Genomic DNA, 17,318 nt, shown 5'->3' on the forward strand with positions numbered 1-17,318 from the left:
AGGTGAATTGCGACATGCTTAATCAGTTGGACTCTGAAAAGCATGTAATACAATGCACCGACCAGGTTGACGAAACTAAAAGTACAGCCAAGTGGCATGACAAGGCAGCTAAACAGCTGAACAACCTCAATAATGACCAACAACACAGCAGGACTGGAAGCTGTTTTGAACCTAGCAGTTGGTGAGAGTCATGCTCAGGCGCAACTTAAATGTCAACGAAGGCCTAGTCAATGGTGCCATAGGCACCATTGTTGATGTACACTACTCGCAATAAGTTAGGGATATTGTGGGAGTGTTTATTTATTAATTTTTATCGGGGTTAAGGTTATGGTATTGAAATCAAGAATGGTTTTTTCACACATTAATAACCATAGAATTAGGACCAACAACCTTTTTCAACATAATTAATACACAATCAACCACACCAAAGAACCTGCCAATATCCCTAACTTATTGTGAGTAGTGTACTACCAGGTTGCATATCTGTCAAGTTTGGCCACCTGAGCAGTCCCTGTGACATTGAGAAAGTGAAGGGAAAATTCATAGTGATAAACTATGTGTATCGCACCGAGTTCCCGCTTATTTTGAATTATGCCATGACTATACACAAATGTCAAGGGCTGTCTTTGGATTGTGCAATTGTAAACCTTTCCGATAAGGTATTTGCTGACGGAATGGCCTATGTTGCACTGTCTAGACTCTAGAGTGAAAACGCTGGTAGGGTTGCACCTCGTTTCATTTGACCCAGCATCGAATCGGATCAATACAAAATGTGTCAAGGAGATTGAGGGAACTCTTCAGAAAAGACCTTCCCTTGTATGACAACCCTGCTGCATCTGCCACCAAAAAGCGCAAGCTTATTGGTGTGTGCCAAAACGATGAGCCAACTGCAAAAAAGCAATGTACTTGTGCTGCAGAGCGAAAGACTTACAACTCTGCTAAGACTGGAATTGACAAAGGTAAATCTAAGTTGTGGAATGAGAAGCCACAAGGAAACACTGAGCCTGAGAAGCGAGTTTGGCCATTTCAATTCCACTCAGTTGATGCTGAGTGGTAGTGGAATGCTTGTGCAGCTTTGTCTTCCGTTTGAGAAACCAAATGGAGTGAGTGCTGGTGGTCATGACTTGCCTTTCACTCGTCCAGACGTGCTTAAGATCAAAGGTATAATGCCAGATGGGAACTGCATGTTCTGCTCGCTGTCATTTGTCGTGACAGGTTCTGAAGACCACCATGAGGCAGTCCATGCTAAAATAGTCCAGCACATGAGATATTGCCCCCTGTATGCTGGGACATATCAAAAGCTATTTGGGACTGGGCACTTGTTCAAGCATGGATGAGTACATCTAGCAAAGCAAGATGGACAGGTATGCTTTAGGCATGGATCTCGAACTGCTTACCTTTGCACATTTGACCAAAATGTGTGTGTTTTCCTACTCAGTGGTACCACGGAACTGGCACCGATTATGGACCCCACAATGTCGACAGAAGGTTGGCTGTGGCCGTTGCAGCTAAGTCCATCTACCTGAGATATGGGCAGTCATTATGATGTGGTCATCTCAATTAAAGAGGTTTGCAGTTCAAGTGCTAACCCACCTGGGAAAAACAAACGCACCAATTAACAGCAGAATGTCAAGGATGGAAAGTCAGACAAGAAAAAGAAACATGTTAATAACAGTTACCCCCAGACAGCCAATATACAGGAATGGCCTGATCATAGGTACTCGACCATCACTGAGGAATGGCAGCGCTCAGCATGCAATATGCTTGGTCTCGTTTTCATCAGGTCCAATGGTATGAGTTGTGGTGGTCCAGATGTGATTCTTGCATGTCCAGACCATCACAGATTTCAAAAAACATCAAGGATGACGGTAACTGTTTTTCGCTGATTTGCACATATTGGCTCGCAACAACAACACGGAGCTGTGCGTTCTGCAATTGTCACACACTTGTCTGATATTGAGCTATTCATACTTCCCACTGGTGTGTTCAGTGCTGAAGCCTACATAAGAGCTTCTCGTATGGACAGTGCAGGTACTTGAGGTACAGAAAACGAAATTCTTACTCACACATTTGCTGAATACCCCAGTGTATGTGTACAACAGCGAGAGTATGGATTGGGTAAGGTACTCCCCTATGCATGTTGACGAACATTTGCATGAAAATGTCATGCAGATGGCTCTGTAAATCAGGCTGCAGCATGATCACTTTGATGTTGTTCTCTCAACTGTAAATCCACTAACTATTTTGGCCGTTTCTAAGTGCAGGTCATTGTGTGGCATGAGGCTGGATGAAGACATTACTCTTTGAGAAACGAGCAATAAGACAGAGCTGCAAGATAGTCAGGGTTACGTAAGACAATTTTGGAACACATGTGCAGTGTTTGACATTGCTGACCAAGATATCTTGACAACTTTGCTCCAAGATTGGGTATCCTCTGAGTACCATATACCATTGTGTTATTACACATTGTAAAAAAATTACAGAAACAAGTGAATAAAAAAATTTATGCTAAATTAAAAAGGCAATGTGGGGATGACAAACTACAGTTGAAAAAAGGTATTAAACAAGATAGGGATGATGTTGATTTCGAGAGTAGTTAACAGTATTGCCATCACATAACAATCCCTACATCACTGCCTCATTTACACTTCATCAATTACTGCTTCAAGCTTCTACAAACACTCCACTGGTTACACCAGTACTTGATTACTCTTGTAGTGTAGCCACATACTGAGACTACAAATTAGCAGCCCAAGTACAATGTTACAATATAAGTTCATCATCAACTTCTTACAAACTGCATGGACATCTCTAACAGCATTCTATAATTATCTCCATTTGTGATTAGTTACTCTAAGTTGACAAAAAGAAAAGTAGGAAAGACAACTGAGGCTGGAAGAAGTCCCTGAAATTATATAGGAGCTTGTTTTACTTATGCAGAAATGAAATATAGGAGCTTCTAATACTTTTAGCTCTGCCTAGGCCTCGGCCTAGACAATAGTCTGGAGGCAGTGATGTAGGGGTTGATATGTGATGGCAATACTCTTAGCTACTCTCTAAACCAACATCATACCTATCTTGTTTAGGACCTTTTTTAGACTGTAGTTTGTCATCCCTACATTGCCGTTTTAATTTAGCATAATTTTTTTTTATTCACTTGTAATTGTATCCGACTCGCTAAAGATTAGGAATTGGAATAAGGTTGCAAATGAATGTTGCTGGTTTTAAGTGTTCCATTTCTTTGTTGCAGTTTCAGAGAAAGTCTACAGATGGTGTGTCCCCGATTATGTTCATGCTGGTCATCATGGGAAATCTTGGCTACGGCCTTGACATCTTGTTGAAACAGCCAGAGTTTGAGAGCGAAGGATGTTACATTCTCCGGCATCTCCCTTGGATCATCGGGAGCCTTGGAACACTTTCACTGGACATCTGCGTATCCTTCCACCACTATGGGATCTAGGAATGCAAATCGCTTTCAGGATCGTATTGTCTTTGTACTTACCTGTCCGTTTTATTACCCCTCCATATGACGTGAAAAGTGGGGCTAAGCAATTGGTTCATGTCCGGCCGTCTTATCCGTTTATGATTGAGGAACAGCTTATTTGTCCCCAACAGGTTTCGCTTGAGGGGACTAAAGGTTTACTTTGTCTGTCCAGACAAACCTGTGGTTTTCCAGACTTTTTCCACATATCCTTTAACATATTCAACTGAAACTTGTTACATGGCTTCCTTTCTTCTTCTTCTTTTTTTTTTTTTTCTTTTTTTTCTTAAAAAAAAAAAAAATACTAAGTGGAGGCTTGTGTAAGAGCTAGTACATAGAACCTATAATAAAGGGAGCAAGAGACAAGAGGGCGAGAGAGGAAAGTACAACAGTAGAGAACGGACATCAGGAGATCTGTGGAAGGGAGAGGGCTGGAGCAGGGTACACGGGATAAACAACATGGACACTACTGGGACTTTTCGGAAAGAACAAAATTTGAAGGAGGTGGATTAACGTGCATAGAAAAGATCAAGGTTTTGGATGGGGAAAGATAAGAGATTGTGGTGATCAGCTGTTTTGAAGACCTGGATGGAGGAGTGGGTTTGAGGAGAGTGTGGGGAGTTTGTTCCAGAGGTGGGGAAAAAAGAGTGAAGGTGAGCAGAGTCTTGATTTTGGCGGTTTTACCAGAAGATGTTCTTGTGCGTCCTGCAGGAACATTTTGGGGGACAGAGGACAGACAGAGCAGGGGGAGCAAGGCCAGATAGGAGTTGGTAGAAGACAAAGGCCACAACCTGCCTGCGGTGAGGGAGTGAAAGGCCCTCAATCAGCTTCATCACGGGAGATTCCAATTATTCTAAAAACTTTGGTTTCTACAGCGTGAAGCCGAGCTAGATGTGAGACAGGATCACCAGCCCAAAGGGGAGAGCAGTATTCCATCAAGCTGCGGAAGCTTTGTATGTGGTGAGGAGCTCAGAAGTGCCAAGGAAGGACTTCACATGATTGAGGATGCCCAGTCGGCGACTGGCTTTGGAGGCCAGCTTGGAAATGTGGTTTTCCCAGGAAAGATCATGGCTGATGGTGAGACCCAAAAGCTTGAGTGACAGAACTTCTTTGAGAGGATTGTTGAGAAAGTAGATGGGAGTATTTTCCAGACTGTTGTTTTGGAGAGACATCGTGAGTGTGAGATTTGTCAGGATTGAAAGACATGTTTCCTCTTGTTTGACCAGTTTGTGATTTTATCCAGGTCTGCCGAGAGTGAAGAGGCTGCAGATTGCTGATCTGAGTGATGAGGTATGGAGCGGCAGAGTGGTCATCAGCAAAGAGATAGGGAGGATTTTCCAGAGTCGGAATGATAATTGATGAAGACCAGAAAAAGCACAGGGCTCAGAACACTGCCTTGAGGAACTCCAGCCTGGACAGGAGTAGATGAGAGGATTCCATTTAGAGCCACATGTTGACTAAGACAGGAGAGGAAGTCTGCGAGCCATGTGTGGAGATTTCTACGGATACTATAAGAGGAGAGTTTGGTGAGCAGAGCAGGGTTCCAGACAGTATCGAAGGCATGTGATTTGTCAAGGGAGACGGTTCTAATTTCCTGTTTGGTGTTGAGGACCTCCATCCATTGTTGAGACAGCAGAAGCAGCATGTCCAGAGTAGAGTAGCCTGGTCTGAATCCAAATTGATGATCAGAGATCAAGCCATTGGAGAAGAGGAAGGATTTGATATCAGAGGCAATGATGGATTCCATGACCTTGCCTATTATTGGGAGCAGGCTGATTGATCTGTCGTTGCAGGGATCTGTTTTTGCGCCTCTTTTGTGTAAAGCGGTAATGTTGGCTGATTTCCAAGCTTGATGGCAGATGAGCTTCAGCAAAAGAGGGTGAAGAGAACAGAGAGAGGGTGAGATAGAGCGACAGAGCAGGATTTTAGGACCCGTGGGGTGATGCCGTGTCATCCAGTTGGAGAATCAGAGTTGAGGTTTGACAAACTTATCCACCTTGTCAGGGAAGAAGGACAGTCCAGGAGCAGCTGGGTACGACTGGGTAAGGCGAGTACAGAGAGATGGGTTTGGGACACAAGATTTTGAGGCAAACACAAGAGTTTAGGCATTCAGCTTTCATGTGCGGTGTCAGCTGTGTAGGCATTTGAGGTAAGGGAGGGGATGGAGGGGGAACAAACACCGGAAACGGATTTGACCAGACGCCACCAGAATTTGGAGGAAGGAGACAGGTTTGAGTGTTCATTCTTGTGTGGAGAAATAGTGCTTCCTGGCACTCCTGAGGGTAGACACACACTTGTTCTGAGCTTTATGAAAGGAACTGAGATTTCCTTCAGTTAGATTTGCCTTCCATGAGGTGACGGCAAGTTGCTTCATGGCAACTGCCTCACCACAAGCTTCAGTGCACCATGGACGGGAGGAAGGGTATGACAACTGAAGACGAGATGGCATAAATCTGTGCATGAGAGCAATTTTCTTTGGAATAATTCCCAGGATGAGTTTGTCAGAGGCAGTGGAGATGGGAGACAAGTCCAGAAGTTTGACGGCTGCTTGAAAGCCTTGCCAGACCCGTCAATGCTGAAGAGGCTCTGATAACGGCCGGAAAGATGTTCACTTTAACAATTGACAGATCTCAAAGATGTTGACTGAAAGATGTTGACTGAAAGATGTTGACTGAAAGATGTTGACTGAAAGATGTTGACTGAAAGATGTTGACTGAAAGATGTTGACTGAGATCCGGGTCAGGAAATTGACAGGTTAGTCCCAATGAGTGACAGAAGCCCTTTGCTGAGGTGTCACGGCTGGTTCGAGAGGTACCCACACCCAACCAGCTAACATGATTAGATTATAGTTGAAATCGTCACATATGAGGAAGAGAGAGTTGGGGTGAGTGGATAGAAGTTGGTCCATGTTGGACAGCAAGATATAAATGGAGTCGTCACTGTTTGGTGGACGGTACAGCACACATATGAACAAAAGGTGGGAGTGGAGGGGAAGCCGTAGCCAGAGGTACTTGTGGTGTTTGGGAGGTGTACAAGCAGTACACAGAGTGAAAATAGGTTTTATGTACAGTGTAACTCAACCACCAGGACGAGGCTCAGGTCTGTCACACCAAAAGAGGGAGTAACCAGAGAGAGATAGTAAGAGGTCAGGGACATCTTGAAGGAGGAAAGTTTCTGTTAAGCAAATGAAGGCTGGTTTTCTGAGAAGCAACCTGTATGGAGAGATCGGTCAGGTTTGAGCGAAGGTCCCGGATGTTTGAGATCTATATCGTTATGAAGGAGAGGGAGCATCAGGAACACAAGAGGGGAGGGTGGGAAGGGTAAGATGAGGGTGCAGAGGAGGAGTTGGAGAGAGCAGTTGACCGTGTGTCGGAGATTGCAGAAGAGCAAGGAGAAAGGTCAGGATGAGAAAGAGGACAAAAGGCTTGGTGGAGGTGGTGGGATGAGGAACAGTGATGAGTTATAGGGGGGGCAGAGGGAAGTGAAGCAGAAGATTGGAGGTGGAGGAATGAGTTAGAAGAGAGAGGAAGAGGGGAGGGGCAGCTTTGTGAATGAGTTGAGGCAATTTTGGGGAGAGGTGAGGAGAGTTTTGAAGGGAGGGGTTAGGGGGAGATGAGGGGGTAGTTTTGAAAGGAATGGGGTTAGGGTGAAGTTTTGAACGATTCATCCAAAACAAAAATGGTTTCTTGAGATTTTCAAGTCTGAGATATGTTTGAAAACATTAGAGGAGGGGTGGAATGAAGGTGGGGTGAGAGATTGGAGAAGGGAAGAACTGTAAGGGATTTAATTTTTTGAATCGGAAAGATTTGAAGACAGCCTTTTGAAAAGGAAGAAGAGTAAGTTGTAATACAAGAGTGTGCAACACGGGAGAAGGAAGTTTAACCATTTTATAACAGAACCGTGAACACTCTGGGTATTCGCTGAAATGAGGGCAGGGAGGCTGGGGGGACGATTATTGCAGAACAGGTTCAGAAGGAAGGTGGAGGTATATTATAAGTACTGTACTTTGTTAGTATGGGAGGAAGGACCTTCTTTTTATTTTCTTAATAGTTCTTTTTACAAATTTTTATTTTTTATTTTAGGTGAAAGCAGATTTGAGTCGGAGGTTGAAAGATCATGGAGTATGGTGAATTACTTCAACAGAATGGGGATAGAAAAGTTAAATCAGCTGGAAAAGATGGAGATGGAAGAAAGAGAATGGGAAGTAGTTTGGGGTTGATTTGGGGATCTGGAGGGTGAGGTGAGGTGTTTTTTTTTGGGGGGGGGGGGGGGGGGGGGGGGGGAGTTTCTGTATTCAAGACAAAGGGTACAAATTTCTGAGGAAGTAAGGGGTGTAAATAAAAGGTAGAACAGAGAAAAGACGTTTGTGGACACTATGACCAACGAGGGAACTGGGTAGGTTTCATACCGTTGAAAAAACGGTATGAAAATCCGACTAATACTAACAAATTTGCACCAACTTTAAAACGAGATCGAACTACAATCACACAGTAAACCACATACACAGCAAAATAAACTAGAAATTCGACAAAAATTATCAAGGATGTCCGAGGTGCCCAAAAGGCACACGACACAGCCCAAGGAACCGGAACCGCAACTGGAAGTCCTTTATACCGGAATGTCCTTGTTATAAGTTAGATTAAAGTTTCATGGCATTTCATCAGTTTTTGAGTTATGCCCTTTTTGGACTTAGAAAATATCACATCGGTAGGGGACACGTATTGCAAAGCAATTCTCGCTCGTTTAAATGGAATGTTATATTTTGAACATTAATCGGAAGGCAAGTCCTTCGTTTTACCGTGCTTTGGCTTTGAATTCATCCCGATCGTACATGTGCAGAGAGGAGTGAGATATTTTTACTCTGGCAGTCAAGCAAAATTGAAAATCATTCCAAACAGGAAACGTAGTGTTTTGAAGATGTTTATTGGAGACCAGTTGGCACGAATAACTCATGTCGTGTTTGATAAGGTGATGTAATAGACCCTTGGTAAAATGGCGATAAAACCCAGAATTTATTTATTTATACGATTTTTACAATCCTTTAATTTAATTATATACTTGATGAATATATTTTATCAATTTAATTTATATTTAATTACATCATGGCAGTAGTTTTACAGGGTGATACCCTCGCTCCCTATTTATTCATATGTCTCGATTATGTGCTACGCAAAGCAATAGACACCAACAATGAACTTGGATTTACCCTAAGTAACCGGAAAAGTCGGCGATACCCATCCAAGAAGATTACAGATGCAGATTATGCAGATTATGCAGATCTTGCGGTTCTAGCAGACTAAACGATACATAGCAGGATATCCCAAAAAGTTGTGGACGGATTTGGATGAAACTTTGTGGACCTGTTAGGTGTCTGACAACGACGACTGGATTGGATTGGATTCGATTTTGGTGACTATCTGAATATGGATTTGGATATGAGAATCATTTGATTTTTTAAAAAGTGATTCTTCACCATTGGGAGATGGAGCCAAAAACGATACACGGCAAGATATCGCAAAAAGTTAGACAGATTTGGACGAAACTTGGTGGTGGGTGTGTGACAAGGACGAATTGACGAGGTTTTGGTGAGGATCCAGGTCTGTATATGAGAATTTGCATACCTTCGCCGACGAGGTCACCAGTGGCATTGTTTTTGGGTTTTGTCTGGCTGTCTATCCATGATAGGTTTTCGTTAGCGCTATAACTTAAAAGCTGAAGGGATTTAAAATCAAACTTGGTGCAGGTATGTATAATGACGCAAAGATTAACTGATTAGATTTTGGTGTCAAGGTCAAAGGTCGTGTTTGGTGAAAATCCTGTTGCCACAATAACTTGTGAACCAGTGATGGGATTTTGACCAAACTTGGTATGGGTATATATTGTGATGCAAAGATTAACTGATTATATTTCTGATTAAGAGATCAAAGGTCAGTTTCTGTAATAGGTTTTGGTAGCACAATAGCTTAAAAACAGCTGAAGGGAAACGAATCAAACTTGGTACATGTATGTATAATGATGAAAAGATAAATGGATTACATTATGGGGTCAAAAGGTCAAACGTCAGAGGTCCCCTTAGGTAAAAATTGTTACTGCACTAACTTGTGAACCAGTGATGTGATTTTCACCAAACTTGGTACAACTACATATGATGAAAAGATGAATTGATTAGATTTTGTCATCAAAGGTCAGACAGAGGTCATGTCAGGTAAAAATTTGATGCTTGAGAACAGCTGAAGGGATTTAAATCAAACTTGGTACAATTATGTATAATGATGTAATATGGGCCGAGGCATATTGGGCGATGAAGTGCCATTCTAGTTGGTTCTTCTTCACCATTGAGAAGAGCCAGATGTTTTCTTAACAGTTAAGGTGGCTGGCTTAAGAGATTCGGGTCTTGAGTTTAAGTACTTCTCGTGCCGTTGAAATAACACCAGGTGGGTTGACTCAGCCTGTCATCCCTCCGATGCCGGCAACATGCATACCAGCTTACTGGAAACGGGGGCACTGCATCAGCGGCGCAGCCTCACAGGCTGCATACAAAATCAAAGGATAACCAAATACTGCATTGGAGTCGTCAGAACGAACCCGAAGAAGTAAAGAGAAAAGATTGAGTTGTCCAGTAAAACAACAACCATTGAGAGATAGGGCCAAAAACGATATGTAGCAGGATATCTCAAAACGTTGTGGACGGGTTTGGACGAAACTTGGTGGACGAGTTGGTTAGGCGACACGAACAAGTCGATTAGATTTTGTCTTGAGTTTGAGTAAAAATTATATTTTGGTTAAAGTCCGGGTGCAGATCCGGCCTATTGGTGGGATACAAAATGTAATCTGTTCTGACTGGTGGAGGTATGTGCTCTGTCGGGCCATTGTCAGTTTTTTTTTGCAATCTCCATTGTCCAAGGTCTCTCCAAAATGGGTTTTCTGTAATCTCGGCACTCGTGATCGACCCCAGCAGCTCGCATCTTGTCATGAACTTTAACTGCTCAACAGATCCGGCCACATCTGTTAACGAATGACAAAAGGTGTCTTCCGCATTGTGATTCTGAAGCCAAATTTGAATCATTACAAAGGCCACCCCTACAGAGTTGTACCCAACCTTCAGCTGGCATGATCGCTCGCACTCGCCGTATCCGTTTTCTGGTACTTCAAGGGAATCGTACTGATTGTGCCTCAACTAATTACAAGGGCATGTTACTACATCCTTGTGCAAAATATTGTGGCAGCCAATTAATTGCACGCTGCGTGCATGTTAACCTAAAGTGTGCTCTTTCCTTGATGAACCCTAAAATCCACAGATCAGTACCCAGTTCATCCTGTACAGGAAGCCACTGGTGACGAGTGATGAAGAAGTGGAACCTCTGATCCAATAACAAATCTCTGCTCTCTCTGTCTCTGTCTCTCTGTCTCTCTCTCTGTCTCTGTCTGTCCCCGCCCAAGCACGGTTTTCACTTTATAAATCGCTTTAAACCTTGAATTTAATTTCTTCAATCAGTAATTGTCTTGGAAGCTGCTTGAGCAATGCAACCTTTCAAAGGTTTTGATGTGCCACTATTGATTGCGTGAGAAAACGTCTTTTTTTTTTTAAACTGTTGGGGTTGGGATGGCTGGAGGAATGCCTCAAGTTGCTAAGGGAATAGTTTGCACTTTGGTGTTTGTTTGGTTGAAGTTTTGATTCAAACTTTTTAGTCTGAAGCTGAACAATTTCCTTTTAGTTGAAAATGAGAACAAATTGTATTTATAACTTCACTTGTTAGATAAAGGTCAAACCTCAGTGTGGTGAACAGCACTTGACAAACACTGTACACTATTTCGAGTTTTTTTTCTGTTCTATTATTTTGAAGCTGTGACTTTTTTTTATTTAATTCTTGCATTTTAGACAAACAAAAACATACATGGGGGAGAGCTATATTTTTCATCTTGTAAATTATATCTTGGATTAAAAAAAAATGCAAGTTGTTGATTGATTCCACAGTCCATAACTGGGTGAGCACATTGTGAACGTGCATTGTTGATCTGACAGTTGAATGGGGTGGCAAAGATCGAACTCCGCCGAAGTAATTGAAATGGAAAAATACCTTTTTAGACAGCCAAAATGGGTGCATCCAAGTGTAACTGTGTACAATGGGACTAATAAAGCCCCTGTCAGAGACCTCAACTCTATTGAGGTTCATGCGTTTATCTGGATGAAGACTATTGTTTTGTGTGGGTTTTACCCATACGTTACATGATCTCAACTTGGAATGTCAACACTTCTTTATATCGAGATATCTCTCTCCTTCCCCCTTTCATTGTTGGTGCCTTCATGAAGTATTCACACTCCTTGACGTTTTTCACATTTTGTTACGGCCTGAATTTAAAATGGATCAAATTGATCACTGATCTACATCACTGATCTACACATAATAACCCACAATGCCTAAGTGGTCTTTTAATTAATTTATTTATTTTTTGTTTCTAAATTTTTACAAATTAATTAAAAATATAATACAAAAATATCTAATTAACATAAGTATTCAACCCCCTGAGTCGATACTTCAAAGAAGTGCAGTGATTACAGCTTTGGGTATGTCTATATCAGCTTTGCCTATCTGGATTTGGGGAGTTTCTCCCATTCTTCCTTGCACATTTGTTCAAGCTCTGTCAAGTTGGATGGGGAGCGTCAGTGAACTGTAATATTCAGGTCTTTCTACAAATTCTCAGTGGGATTCAAGTTTGGGCTTTGACTGGGCCACTCGATGACTTTCATGTTCTTGTTCTAAAGCCATTCCAGTGTTGCTTTGGCCGTATGCTTGGGGTCATTATCCTGTTGGAACGTAAATCTTTGCCACAGTCTAAGGTCTTTTGCATTCTGAAGCAGGTTCTCCTCAAGAATTTGTCTGTATTTGGCTCCATTCATTGTTCCCTCTATCTTTACAAGTCTTCCAGTTCCTGTCACTGAAAGGCATCCCCCAGAGCATGATGCTGCCATGCTTCAGTTAGGATTGTTCGATAGGTGATTAGCTGTGCTCGGTTTCCACCAGACATAGACCTTTGCATTCAGGCCAAAGAGCGACATTTTTGTCTCATCAGATCACAGAATCTTTTGCCTCGTGCTCTGTCTTTCACGTGCCTTTTTGCAAACTCCAGGTGTGCTGTCGTGTGCCTTTTTCTCAAGAGTGGCTTCCGTTTGGCCACACTCCCATAAATCCTAGATTTGTGAAGTGCTGCAGAGACTGTTCTCCTTCCGGCTTTTTCTCCTATCTCGCCCAAGGATCTCTGTAGTTGTGTGAGAGTGGTCATTGGGTTCTTGGTCACCTCTACGGCCAAGGTCCTCGTTCCTCTGTTTAGCCGGACGGCCAGCTCGAGGAAATGTCTGGGTAGTTCCATATTATTTCCATTTCCTAATGATGGTCACTGTGCTCTTGGGAACTTTCACCACTCTAGAAATTGTTTTATACCCTTCCCCAGATCTATGCTTCCTCACAATTATTCTATCTCATAGTTCTACAGACCGTTCCTTGGACTTCATGGTACAATGGGTTTCTACTCAGACATGCACTGTCAAATGTGGAACCTTGTATAAAAAGAGGTTTCTTTCTAAATCATGTCCAATCTATTGAATTGGCCACAGGTGGACTCCAATCAAGTTGAAGGAGACATTTCGAGGATGAACCAAGGGAATCGGATCCAACCGAGCTCAATTTGGAGTGCCATAGCAAAGGAGTTGAATACCTATTGACTTGACATTTCAGCTTTTAATTTTTAATTATTTTGTATAAATTTCGAAAATATGTATATATATTTCACATTGATATTATGGGGTGTTGTGTGTAGATCGGTGACCATCGATGTAATCCAATTTAAATTCAGGTTTTAACACAACAAAGTGTGAATACTTTCTGAAGGCACTGCAACTACTCTACTATCAAATCTCCTCATATGCTTAGTTTTGAGTTGTCCCTGCTGGGTTTGACTCTTGATATAATTTGACAAATCTTTCTCTCGTGCTTTGCAAATGGGGTGTTTCATTGTAGATAATCAACTTTTTTAAAAATTGATAAAACCACCGGTCTCGTCTGCTATTCCGTGTGGATGTTCAATTATCTTCAAGCTCATGGAAATCTCCCACGATGAAGCTTAGTCTGTGAGCCTATCACTTTGTCATTGCAGACAGGCTGGCAGTCGGTCTTCTGTCTCCTGGTCTTGCATCCACTGCCCTTTCCGTGCTTTTCCTTTTTTTTTTTTTTTTTTCTGCCCCATGTTTTCCTTCACACCTCCTCCTGCCCCCTTAGGTTCTCATTCGTTTCTCTTTTCTCCCATCCATGGAATCTACTTTCTCATTCTTCTCCCCAAGTCTTTGGGAAAGCTGTTCTCACCCCCTCTCAGATAATCCATCAAAAACTATTATCTTCTGTATCTCTTAACTCTTCCCCCACTACCCACCCCCTCACCACAAGTCCAGTGCTTTCTATCCATCTTGTCCATCCTATGCATTGTCCCCTACCTCTCATTCTTCCCAACATCCCTTGTTTCTATTCTCGTTGGTGTCCCCATCCCATCTCTGTTGTTCATTTTCTTCTGTTGCTTCCTGATCTGTTCTGTTCTCGGTCTTTCACAAGGTTTGACTGTGTGCCCGTGAGTGTCCTCAACTCCAAAACCATAAAACTTAGCGGGCCCAAACCTTTCATGCATACTTGTCAAACTCCAAGGGAGTGCATGGATGAAAAGTGGGTAGATGTTTAAATGCCCCTTTTGAAGATCATTAACTAACTGGCTTATTTAATAAAAACAAAAACAGGCTTTATCCTTGGTCAGCCCATTATCCCTCACAGGGGGAGGGGGTCTTCAGCTTTTTTTGGCCTACTCAAAATACCTTGCCTTGGAACAAGCCGCAACGGTTTATGCACGATTTAAGTGCTCAACATTTCATTTTTCACTTTCATCACTCGTATCATTGAATGTCTGATCTTTATACCTACGAATTGCTGTATGCATTACTTTTGTAGAAACCGTGTTTTATGACTTTGTGGAGAATTTCCTTTGAAAATGTATTTTTCTTCCTGATGGCCTCACATCCTCATTGTCCCCCGTCGCACTGCAGAGCGAAAGGGGGACTATGGTTTTCCCCTCCGTGCGTGCGTACGTGCGTGCGTGCTTAAGCGAACGACAGAATTCTCATTTGGTGTGTGGGTGCAACCCACGTCAAAATCCAAGATGGCCGCCGCCATGTATGTCTGAACCTTGTGAGCGAAATATCTTGAAAAATAAACGAACTACTAACTTCTAATCTGGTGTGTGGGTATCTAGTTTTAACTCTCATTCAATTGATATTTTCGTTTATGGATGTCGTTAAATTGGATTACGACTCGGTGAAAACGAATAGTGTGAAAATACGTTCATTTTTGATTGATTTACCACGTTGAGTGACTCTACATGGTGCAGTGTTTAGATTTTCCTCGTGCTCTTCATATAGGCCTGGCCTCCTACCCTCCCTCCTTCCCCTCCCCTTCTCCACTCCTCTCTCTCCTCTTACCCTCCCCTCCTCCCTCCACACCTCTTCCTCCCTCCCTCGCCCCACTCTTCCTCCCTCCCTCCCCCCCACTCTTCCCCCAACCCCTCCTCCCCCCCTCCCCCACTCCTCTCCCTCCACCCCATCTCAATATTCCCATCAGTGACTCTTCATTGCCCAGCAATGCCACGTACCTTTGCTAGTCTCTTATAATAATAATAAAAGTATGTGTGTGTCCTCGTAACTGCAAAACCCTGAAATGGAGTTGCCCCAAACTTTGCATGCACACGAAGGGAGCTTCAAAGGAATGCGTGAATGAAAACTGTGCATTTTGGATAAATGCAAATACCACTTTTGATGAAACGTAACGGCTTACCTTCATGAACCGCTTTAACCCTGGTCAGCTCAATATCACCTCCCAGGGGGTCTTGGCTGCCATTTTGTTTCGGCCTATTCAAACGTGCCTTGCTTTAGAAACATGATTTACTCTCACGGACTAATTAAAGTACGAGTATATAATTTAAATCTGTGACGGTTTGAGGATCTGATCTCGAGGACTAAATTGCCGAAATCTGAGCATTTTAAGAAATCGGCTATTCTGTGTCGAGGCGTATTTTTTTGGGGATTTAAGAAGGCCGTCATCCCTCCTCCTGCTGTCTTGATTCATACCTCCATCAGATAGCATAACTACTGGGACATGCAATATTTATAGGAAACCTGAAGATTTGAATGATCTGTTTGTAAAATTCCTCTCTATGATGGACCCACATTGAGTCAATTTCAAAGTGTTAATGTGGGGATTGATGGGTTTGGATCTGCTGAACATGTTTGGCCGTTTCAACCAGGAGTAAATGGATTGCTATGGGCTCAAGCTTATTGGTAATGGAACATTCCTGCTCCCCGCTGACCCCTCCTCCTGCTCACCCCTCCTACTGCTCAGCCCTCCATCCCCCTTTACCATCCCCCTACACCCCCTCACACCTCGTACTGCTTAACCATCCTTATAATGCTCTCCCTCCTTTCCTCTCCTCTTCGCCCCGCCCCCCAAAACCCCCACTTTGCTTAATATTCCCGGCAGGCAGCGAAGTTATCCTGCGTTGCTCAGCAAAGTCAGGGTACCTTTGCTTATCTATAGTATTGATAATAAAAGAATGGATTTGTGCGTGGCTCCTCCATAACTCCAAAACCACGATCTAGCGGTTTGAAACTTTGCATACCAGGGGGACTCCAAAGGAGTGTATGAATGAAAATGCCCCTTTTGAAGCTAATTAATCTTTTGAACCCTGAACTACTTGGACTTTTGGCTCACCCACCCTGAGCTCCCTGAAGAAAAACCACTGAAAAGTTGAAATTTGTTTCATTTTGGTTTTCTGCCTGTAAAAATGTTTTTCTAGCCCTGTAATTACAAATAAATGATATTTTGAATCATAGACCATCTTACTTTCTTCTTTTTTTGAGTGTATTGCCGATACTATCTACAGTCAGAGCAGCAGTTATTTGCCAGCTTTCCGATTCTCCATAGTACATGCACCAGTGTATTGTCTTGTAACGTTTTAGCAAGTCCTTATCCTTTCCTTAGTTTGCTTAGCTCTAAGGTACCTCTGTCTGCACATAACATGATTTATTGGTAGTCGCATGTGGCGCTTTTTCTCCATCATGGTGAGCATCCCGTATCAGTCGTCGCTCGTCATGAAACTCTACTGAGTGTCTTACCCAATGCTGCTCCAGTAGATTGAACATCTACAAGTTCCTGACAGTTTCTCTATCAACAAATGGAAAGTGATGACTCTCTTGTCAATCGTCTTGGCCATTTGTAGTGGCTGCGGCACTTCTGCAATGTAGTAATTTGGTCATTCTTGACTGCCCCATCCCTCTCTATATAAGCATTATAGGCCTTCACTGCGTTTCGACAAGCAACAGGAATCTATAAATAAATAAAAAATCAGTACCATCATATCGCTGAACATGTTCAGGAGGGGAAGCGACAGTTTGACATGACAAAATATATGGGACATGACATGGTCATGACATGAAATTATTTCTCCTTATTGGAGTCTTGGGAAATTCCCTTCTGTTGGTCATAGTCATTCTGTCATTCCACACATCCTTATCCCTTGTTTTATGATCAAATATTCAACCATCTCAACTGAGGTGTAGAATTTGTCGGTGTACAGAGAAGAATTCTGTCTTGAAACTCCGTCAGTCGTTTGGACAACCCAGTTCCCTGTAACCCCAAGATTATCCATAGGTTCGGCATCATTATTCTCCCGGTGTAAACTTCACCCATTTTCACTGCCACATAGAAGAAAAGTCTTGATTCCCCCAACGGATCGGTTTGTCCTTCAT

The 17,318-nt window shown here is 42.7% G+C and overlaps 1 protein-coding gene across 3 annotated transcripts in view; it reads left to right on the top strand.

Moving 5' to 3' along the window:
- Positions 1 to 16,402, top strand: part of SLC66A1 (solute carrier family 66 member 1) — a 34,584-nt gene extending 18,182 nt beyond the window's left edge. For all 3 annotated transcript variants that reach the window (XM_078780637.1, XM_068121234.2, XM_078780638.1), the window contains 2 exons: positions 3,251 to 3,433; positions 10,780 to 16,402. In XM_078780637.1, coding sequence (XP_078636763.1) covers positions 3,251 to 3,433; positions 10,780 to 10,854 — 258 coding nt within the window. In that variant the 3' untranslated portion in view covers positions 10,855 to 16,402. The remainder of the gene's footprint in view (positions 1 to 3,250; positions 3,434 to 10,779) is intronic.
- The last annotated feature ends 916 nt before the right edge of the window (positions 16,403 to 17,318 follow it).

The sequence above is a fragment of the Myxine glutinosa genome, chromosome 6, assembly GCF_964187855.1.
Source record: "Myxine glutinosa chromosome 6, kmMyxGlut1.1, whole genome shotgun sequence".
Taxonomy (NCBI): Eukaryota; Metazoa; Chordata; class Myxini; order Myxiniformes; family Myxinidae; genus Myxine; species Myxine glutinosa.